General features: G+C 45.8%; 1 protein-coding gene across 1 annotated transcript; it reads right to left on the reverse strand.

Moving 5' to 3' along the window:
* Positions 1–198: 198 nt before the first annotated feature.
* pls3 (plastin 3 (T isoform)) lies at positions 199–9,899 on the reverse strand. The gene is made up of 16 exons (XM_003971104.3): positions 9,787–9,899; positions 5,879–5,984; positions 5,631–5,782; positions 4,091–4,220; positions 3,789–3,921; positions 3,573–3,654; positions 3,331–3,496; positions 3,097–3,239; positions 2,728–2,823; positions 2,452–2,647; positions 2,059–2,137; positions 1,866–1,980; positions 1,663–1,793; positions 1,465–1,585; positions 1,254–1,378; positions 199–1,168 (listed from the first exon to the last, which is right to left on the reverse strand). Exons 2-16 carry the CDS (start codon positions 5,937–5,939, stop codon positions 1,036–1,038), a joined length of 1,863 nt encoding a protein of 620 aa, XP_003971153.1. The 5' UTR covers positions 5,940–5,984; positions 9,787–9,899; the 3' UTR covers positions 199–1,035.
* Positions 9,900–9,954: the final 55 nt, after the last annotated feature.

Raw genomic sequence — 9,954 nt, forward strand, 5'->3', positions numbered from 1 at the left:
TGCTGATGTTATGCTGAAAAGGTTTTTTTATTTTAAGTTTAATTTTGGGAGCAAAATCTTCCACTTTAACACGTTAGATATGGCATTAATTAACATTATAAAGCTTTAAATGCTTTATTACAGTGTGGGCAAGGATCTGCTTCCCCACCACTTAATAAGGAGGCGAGGAAAGAAGCAGTTTATAAAAGACACGAGCCGTTTCCATCTTTGTAGTTTGTATTTATTGTTACATGTAAAGCACTTAAGAAGAGACGGCACACCAAATATGATTCGGCTGTTGTCTGCTATTCTGAAAAGACCTGGAATGCGGATGCTGTTTATGATCACTAAGGTCGGATACAATAGGAAGAAGAGGAGAAAAGCACAGGTCGTCTCTGATATGAGAGAAAGGCACAGCAGAAGCCAGAAGATTCCAGTCAGCCCACTCCTGGTCCGCCATAACAGACCAGGAGACAAAAGAAGAGAGTACACACCCTAAACCAGCATTACCTTAGCTGGTAACTAAAAAATGAACCAGCAAAAACATGACAAAGTCAAGAAATGAATGATATATCACGAGGGTCGTTACTCTATTATGACATCATTGCTTGTATGTATGTACATATGTAGGGTTAGCGGTGCCAGTTTACTTAAAGACGCGTCTGTATTTCTTTAAGTAAGAGGAACCTAAAAACCATCCCTGTGACTTTTACATCATAAAGCATTTATCCCCTCGTAGGGTATTCAGGAATGTGCGTTACTTGGTCGAGGACATAATTTACTTCAGCCTGTGTAAAAATGTGTAAACAACCTTGAGGGGGGCATATTTGCATTAAAAAAAATCCTTTAGCATTCTTTAGCTTCTGCTTGTTTAAGGAACAAAGTAACATTTTAAGAGGATGGTGCATTATCTAGCAGGCAGGGATTCTCATTTTGTCTTCAAACAATCAATTCTCGTCTCCAAAAACACAGCCCTTAGAAAAAGCAGCTCTTTTAAAATGCTAATGGCTTGTAGGCATGAGTCAAGTTACAGTCAAAAGGGATTCGACTTCTGTCTTAGATCCGCTTCATCCCCCGACCCATCAAGCAGGCGAAGACCGTCATCACCATTTTCTGATTGACCTCCACCAGGTCTTCAGGAAGAGCGTAGACGCGAGCTCCGATCTTCCTCGCCATGGAGATGGCGTATCTGTGGGGAGGAAAGCACGGACCCACTCAGAGTCTGTTCCATACGGTCCTCAAACATAAAGGCGGGACAAAACAAAAGCACTCACTTTGCATTTTCCAGCTTTTCATCTTCAGAGAGAGCGCCGGTTTTTACCAGGTCATAGTTGATGCTGTTGGGCTGGATAGCATCTATCAGTTCCAGCACTGCCAGACTGGTGCTGATCTCCTTGTCCTGATTGGTACAGTCACATTACGTCTCCGAAAGCACAAATGTGTGTTTTTGCTACATGTACTGACTAATATATGACCCAGGCTCACCTTAAAGCTTGAAATTTTGGTTGATTTTCCTGCCTCTGCTAATGTTTTGTTGACCCAGTTTACAATGATGCCATCAGATTTGTCTCCGCCACCCAGTTCTTCCAGTACATTCAATGTATATCTGAAAAAGGACAATTGACAATCAGATCAGAGCGGGATGCTTTTGGACAATAATCCTCTGCAGGTCCGGAGCTTCACCTTCTCATCAGCTGCCACACCAGCCCCAGGGTCAGGGTTGGGACGCCAGTGTTCAGGTCGTGTCCGCCAATTCCCACGATGGAGAAATTTGCCGATTTGCCCAAATCCACAGCATAGTTACAGTTCTCCAACTAGTGGAAGGAAATAGTTATGGGTTATGTCTTGTTTCTTGGTGCGGAACAAGTGTTAAAGTTCTGATTTACCTTCTTCATGTTGGTTCCCAGTTTGGGATACGGTGGCTTGTTGACCTTGTTCCAATCAACAGGCACTTTTATCTTGTCATAGAGCTGGAATATGACAATGGAATCCTGCAGATCTCTAGAGGACAAGGCTGTGCGTTAATACTTTTAAGACAACTCCACCAGTGTTGTGTGCATTTGTGACCGAGACACGTACGAATACAGATGATTGACATGTGGGTTCACTCCCAAAGAGTTCATCCAGTTCCGGAACGTCCTCTCTTCTCGCGTCTCCTCTAAAACACATAAGTAGGATGGGATTATTATCAAATCTCACAACCACTGTAGGTGTAAAAATCCATGTGCCGCTGTTTCATACGGTCAAAGTCTCAGTCTACTAGTCCGCAGAAGCAAAGGTTCTCCTTGGAGGTCATTTTGGGAGGTAAAAATATCTGACATTCCCCAATTCAGGCATCCTAAATTTAAGATTTTTCTGTTTTCCATTCATTCATCGATCTGGCCAATGAAGGAAACTGATGAAACAACTAACAGCACTGTAATAAATAACTTGTGAGCATAAAAAAAGCAGTTTAAAAGCGTCCGTGACTACCTTCCAACATTTGCCAGTCGACATCTTCGTTCTCTGGTTTGGTCAGTGCTGGATATTTGTTGAACAAGTTGGCCACAAAAGCGAGATTGAGTTTTGGGTTCCCGCTGACGACGTCGGCCGGGGTGACAAACTGCCGACAGCCGAGCCTGTCGGCCTGAACCAACATGGCCTCCGCCCTGTTCCTGTCGTCTAACTCCTGAACAACACACGGAGAACAGAGGCGCTTAGAAGCACCGTACAGCTGCTGGCGCCTCCTGAAGATACTGCGAAGCTTACGCTGAGGCCGGACATGTTGATGTCGATGCGCGGCTGATCTTCCTCTGTGCCTTTAGGAGAAATCTGATTTAGGAGGTGGAAATAAGCCTTGGAGTCCTGGAAAACAAACAAAAGCAAAGCATTTTCTTAGTCAGGTGCAAGTTAATGGATCCTCAAACCACATTTTATTACATTTTAATAAAGAATAACATAAACAACATGCTTCTGAAAGTTTTAGCAGTGTAAGTTTCCTGGAATATAAGCGATCCTGAAAAGAGACTAAATAATGCTGAATCATGCCAAGCATATATTTCAGGTGTTATCCAAGTAATTTGTATCATTTCTCTTGGTAATAAAGTTCAAATCTGGGATACGGGTGTATAGACGTACCTTGATGTCACCGCTGAAGTTTCTGATTGGCTGACATCCAGCATTCTCCAGATGGAAGTTTGCCCACCGTAGCAGAAGCTCCTCCGGAGACAGCTTCATCAGGTCCGCCAGGGTCTCCCCTTCTCTCAGCAACGCTGCCAACGCTGTCGGGGAAAGGTGAAAATCAAAGTTACCTGAAAGCTCAACGCATCCAGACACGTCCTGTGTGACGAACACATGGACTCTGTCCCGCACCCTCGTTTCTGCTCAGCTCGATGTCGGCAAACAGCCCGATCTTGATGATCTGCCACAGGAGGCCGAGCACCAGGTGAGGTTTCCCCTCCATCAGGTCTGAGGCGTCGATGTTGACCACGTGACAGCCGATGGCGGAGGCGGAGTTCAGGGCCAGGTTCAGATTCTCCTGTGAGGTAGAGAACATCAGCGAGAGCCCGTACAAACGGGCGCGACGACCCCGGCCCACGCTGAGTTTATCCGACCTGTATAGTGAACGTGGTCTTGTTCTTCTTGTTAATGGTCCTCTCATCGATGGTGTCTGGCACCGACAGGTTGATCATTTTACTGTGCAAACATCACATCCGGTTACCACACAAATGATCCGGAAAAGTAAAAACGTGTGTTGTGTGTGTGTTGGAATGTGATCATGTTAAAGCAGGTTTCTTTCATGATGGCTAAGGATCGATGTGAAGCCCCACCAGAGGACGATGCCATCTCCAACCGCTTTGAACAGAGAATCCGTGTTTGGGTCCATGGGCAGGACGTGCTGGCAGTCGGGGTCCTTTTCCAGAGCCGTGTTGATCCAGTTCACAAAGGCGAATCTCTCCTCCTCTGAAGCAGCGGACACACAGCCATAAACACACACTCATCAACATGGCATCATCCTAGATGTCTTATTTGACCTTCTGCTTTTTAACTTTTTCTGTTTTTTAACTTTTAGCAACAACTTTTGGGTTTGTTAAACGGTGAGGGACGACTGAGAAAAATCATTTTCTCATACCAGAGAAAGAGTGTTGTGTGCCTTCGCTTGAAAGCTGCGATGTCCCTCCGATGGCCAAGATGCCTTCTTTTCTGTTGAGGACTGTCCGGAATGTCTTCGCTATCTCACTGCTCCTCAGCTCCTGGACTATCTAGAAGAAAAGAAGCAGACAACATATGAATCACACACTTGTCTCTCACACCCTGTGAAAAAAAAAGCACAAAAAAAAGATTCAGGGTTATTTATTTCACGCTACCTTTCAGGGAATTGATTTCTTTCTTAGCATAAGTTACTTTTTACTGACAAAAACAGAGAGGAACGGCTCTCAGTTTCTGTCCTCGCTGTGAATATTCGCTGGTTTCTTTACTCCTCTCAGATGGTTAACTGAATATTTCTGGCTAGCAGACAAATTAAGACATGCAGGATCATTAATAATGAAAACGATCATTACAGGAAAGACTTTTATATCTGGGGAACGCTGAGTCTGCATTCAGATTTCCATTTAAAGGTGGGGCCTATGGAGTGGAAACAAGACTAGGGCGGTTCTTCTTCGACATGATGTGCCTCCAACACCCCAGCACCAGGGCAGTGAGGTGCACATGACAGCCAAGGTCATTAGGGAGACACAACAGTTCGCCAACGGAGTGAACACAAACCTAAGCAAGCAGCAATCAAGGCTTTGGAAAAATGAGAAAGGTTCTATGAGAAAGGTCCCATATTTTAGGTATAACTGGGGATTAAAACACAGCAGAGCAGCAGCCTATCCACACAGATGTGAATAAGCAATGACGCAGCATAAAGCTGTAATCTTTAATAACAATATTTACCACGCCATCTACAGCTTTAATGTCTGTTCTAGTTTGAAAGCAGGGGTGTGTAAGTTATTACTGCAAGAACAAACAGTTTTAAAGACATATTGTGCAGCCCCGGCCACAACTGTAATTGTCGTCCTCGCTCAGGTTTAATCTGTAATCCCAACGTGAAGCGAGTCTCCGCAATCTTTGAGTGCGTCTACACAACTAACGGGCCTGTAGAGTCTTGTCTAGCGTCACCTCTTACTGTGTGGAGTTTATCAGCAATTTGCAGCTTTGAGCAAGTTTGGGTATTTGGTGAAGCCCGAGTTATCGCCGCTTCATCTGTGATTTCAGCTCAACGGGCTGTGGTGTGCGACCACAATGACAAACTGCAACGGGCACCAGGATCCTTTAAGCATCCTTCCATAAATTAACCAATGACATACGATTGCAGTTGCTATAACAACTGTTATCGCATGGCGTCGTGGAACAACTACAGAAAACAGGACACGCGAATATGTGTGAGTGTAAGGAGGCTCCGACTCAAACTTTCACTCCTGGACTTGAAACTGGGAATAAATGCTCTCTGTACACAGCTGAAACTGAATACGGGAACACAAAACCACTTTGCCGACCTCACTTCCACATTCCTAAAGTGTGTGTGTGTTGTGTGCTCTGCAGAGAGTTTTCAGCCAGTTACCGACAGCGCAGACACACATCCCAAACTAAAGCCCGGCTCTAGAATCCCTCGGGGTGAACTAACGTACCGACAGAAACTCCTGAAAGCTGATCTTATTGTCACTGTCGCGGTCCAGCTTCTGGATGATGTCCCGAACCATGTAGCCAGGCTTGGTGTGGCCGACGCTTTTCAGGAGCTCGTGGAGTTCGTAATCACAGATATGGCCATCTTTGTCCAGATCTGCCCGAACAAGGGGGGAAAATGTCAGCACATACAGGTCAGGTTACAGGTTAAAGACTGGATAAAGGTTTATCAGGATAAACTAGTTAAACTCACCGACGTCTGCAAAGATCGCCCTCATCTCCTCTATTTCCTCTGCTGTGATCCTTCCAGACATTTTCTTTCCTGCGATTGACCTCGACGGCCAGTCAGATAGGTGAGACTGCCGAGAATAAACACGTTTTTAAAAACAGGCCTGCATTTGTGACATCTTGTTTCACTTTTTTCCATCTCTTTGCCAACCAGCTTTCCTCTTTTCCTCAAGTTTCTGTCGTCTGTGGGGGTGAGAAATGCTTGAAACAGAACCTGGTATTCCAGATCTGGGCCCGTCCCCGCTGACCCCCACCCCGGCTGATAGTATCTACTGTTCTTTTCAGTTTCTTTTCTCAGCTCTTTTCCTTTTCCAAACATTTCTCTCCCCCATAATCAAAGTAATTTCCTGTTAGCTCCATTATATGGAACAAGCCCATGTTGTAGAACAAAAGTGGGGGAAAAAAAGCTACTGGAGCCGAAAATATCTTTAAAGCTAACTCAAATTGCTTACATTTTATTGACCGTGTATAGAAACCCTGTTTATAGAACCTTCTCCAAGGTAAAGTGTCCATGTCAAAACTGGTGAAAATAGGGAGGTTTCCTGAGTAGTGAATTCTCCTGCCGAGGAGAAGGAATGCTTGAGGCCTGGGCATGTCGATCTTCCCTTTACAGAGCAATGGGTAGGGTGTGCTGACTTGCTCTCTACAGCGAAACTGGTATGATGGCATTCCTCTCGAACACACGTTTTCAGAAAACAAAGAGGAGGTTCATGCTGCGGTTTGCACAAGATCGCACAAACTTTTCCGTACAGAAAATCGCTCCCGTTTCCTGATTTAAAGGCCAGATTGTTGATTTTGAGTGTGGCTTAGTCAGAAATCCCAAACTGGGATCTGACGTTAGCAAATGTGAGAGGCAAAAAGTGTGAATTTCTTTGACTTTCTGGACTAATCTGGGCGCCAGTGAACCAAACAATGAACAAAAGCTCGACCACTGATGAAAACTGGTGGTCCTGGAGATGTGACTCCATCCCTTTAAGTGATGAAATAATAACACTTTGGCCAAATAATGCGCTTGTTTGTGTCTTGCAAAACACCAATATTGCAGTTTTTTTTTTGGTGATAATAAAAAAATATGATTAAATGCCACAGAGTGTTTTGCTTCAAAACCAGACAAGCCCAAAACTCCCGAACAAACGATTAGGAAAAAGCTGATGCCAGTGCTGCTATATTTAACTTTTCTCTCTAAAAGGATGTGAAATGTGGCCGATGAAGTCAGCCCGACTCCTGACTGCACACATCTCCTTTTATTTTTTGCAGGCTCCTGTCACACCCTTGACCGAGGGTGCACAGGAAGAAGAAAAAAAAAAGAGGTTAAGCACATGGGGCGAGGGCACAGATGGCACTGGACAAATGGAGATGTATCACAGGTGGCGAAGAATTAGGGGCTTGTACTCGCTGTCGCAATCTGTGGTGATAAATTCTGCACCGTGGCAGCAAAATATGGTCAGACAGTTGCCGCCGTTGACAGCTGGAGCTCCCAAAGGCCAGACAATGCCAGAGAATTTCACCAAACAAACGCCACAACAGCTTCGGCTTAAAAATGGCAGGTCCTCAAGGGATCAGCGTGAACGTAACACGAGGCTGATTAGAGAACACATGTTGACCTAATGAATCCGGCGCCATAAAGAGGTACACACTCTGTAGACACACCTGTCTGTCAGTGTTCACAAGTGGAGTCGCTATAATCCGCCAATTTCAAAGTCCTTCCAGACAGCCTCGTTGAGCAAAGCTGCCTTTCAGTCACTTTAATGTGAGGGACTGATCCCAGATGGCTGACACACCCCGGTCCTACTGTGTTTCATCCACACTGTTAGATCGGAAATGTGAGGCACACAAATAGATTGGGCAACCTTCCATGTGTGGCCAAACTTCATAGGCACACACCCAAAAGTCTGCGAGAACGTGGGGATTTTTTTTCCCAATCGCCTGCAGATGTCAGACAAACTGACTCATAAACACAACGGCGGCCCTTTTATTTCCACTTCGGGCTGTGTGGATAGGATGATCGCAGCCACACCGGCAGGTAAGGAGGAGGTGATGACAGTGAGCAACGCATGAGGAAGTTTGCACAGCTCCGACATCAGCTGCAGCCCAGACCTGCAATATCAGCTAACAAAGCTGGCACACGCTGACTCATCCATGGAAATACTCAAACACAAAGGTCCCCTGATAATACCTGCTGCTGCCTCACCGGTTACCATCTGATGTACTGTACCCGCACAGGCAGGCGGAAAATCTGTCAAACGGACCTGTGCCTGGTAGGATGGATTCCAGCTTCGTCCGAGAATGTCATAATTCAGGTTGCTGATAAACTTCTGAATCACCTCGGTCAGATCATTTCAATTACAGGTGAGCATGAGAAAGTACAGGAGCCTTTAGTCTCCACAGTGACCCGCTGTACGACCGTGCACGGCAAGGGGAAGGACCACCCTTCCACCATGCCAGCAAAAAACAGAATGATTAAGTGCAGATGGCGTGTTTAAGGTGCAGTGGCAGGAGTGTTGTAAAACCAGCGGCCCGTTTAATGGAACGGCAGACTCTAAAGTATCAAACGAGCAACCGCCGCCGCACAAAAGTCTGCCGATTACTCTCGCCGTGATCAATAAAAAAAGACATCATTGAAATCACAAAAGCCCCGAAACTAGGCCAACCTGTTGGTGCTCCCCTCCCTCCCCTCGACTGGCTGGTTTCTCTATACACAGATGACTTTAGTGATATAATGTCTGTGTTTAAAACACCCACAGAGGGATCTCTCACAGGCTTCTGCAGGACCAGTTTTGGAGAGATTTAGTCCTTTCGCATGAAACTCAAAATACAGTTTGAGTTAATGACAGGCGCAGTTTCGCTGAATTACAGCTTTTTAGTTTCCCCCCAAAACCCCCACGCAAAAAAACCCCCTTTCTTTCTAACAATAAGTGTAATACCTTGCATCTCGAGGGGCCTTAGTTTAGTCTGGGGGACTAAGGTGACCGCCAGTAGCAATGATGCACCACTAAAGGCACACGTGTCACACCACACTAATGTTTAGTCACTTAAACTTAAGCGCTCTGGGGTTTTTTTAGGCTGTGAGGCATCCTTTTTTTGTCCTGACTCAACAGTGAACAATAAGTTGGATCTCTGGTGTAAAGTTTGCTGTAGCACCCAGATGGCTGGACAGGAACAATCTGGTAAATCACTCAGCAGCCCGACACAGGCCACTTTCTGCTGAAACACACCAACATTAATCAGCAAGACGGTGTCGTTTTACTGTGAAAACGACACCCTTTCACAACAGCACCACAACCCATATGCAAACACTTGCAGGAGGAGAATTACACGTGCAGTGAAATTCCACTACACAAATAACCAACACTTTAAAACTGTGATTGAGGGAATTTTAAATGAAGCGACCACCAGGAATGAAAACTGGGTTTCATGAGTTGTTTCTGCGCCACGAACTCTTCATAGGAACCAGGTTCCAACTACACCAAGCTGTCAACAGCTCGATTGATGAAAAAATATCTAAAAACAAGTATTGCTGAAATGACCCACAACGCTGGGAGAGTAATGACCCTGCTGTATGTGAATAGGGCTTCACCCCCCCGTCATAAAGTAAACACCTAGTTTCAGAGTTTATGGATAGGGAGGATGAATAGGTGGCTCCAGTGAAGGTGCAGCTGGAGCTAACCGGCTAACGACAAGAGGAGCAAGTTTTCCGGACAGGAAACTGTCTCCCTTCCTCCTGAAAAATCCATCCCTTCCAAGCAGAGGGCAGCGGCTGTCACCCACAGGAACCAGCGCAACAATGGCCTCGCTTTAACAACCGCGGCTGATCAAACCGAGCAGAAGTAGGCTAGTTGTTGGTGTCAAAGTTGCCAGGAAATTTGTACTCACTGTCGGTGCGCCTGAAATTCCAGACAGCGTCCAGTTTGCAGTCCTGCCTCCTCCACGTAGGGACAGCGCACAAAAGTAGACGGGCTGGAATGGACGGGGCGTGGTTGGAATATGACCCCGCCCCACTGATGACGTAATCGCCCCGCCCCAGGGCCGGCGAGCGCTCAT

This window comes from Takifugu rubripes, chromosome 15 (genome assembly GCF_901000725.2).
Source record: "Takifugu rubripes chromosome 15, fTakRub1.2, whole genome shotgun sequence".
Taxonomy (NCBI): domain Eukaryota; kingdom Metazoa; phylum Chordata; class Actinopteri; order Tetraodontiformes; family Tetraodontidae; genus Takifugu; species Takifugu rubripes.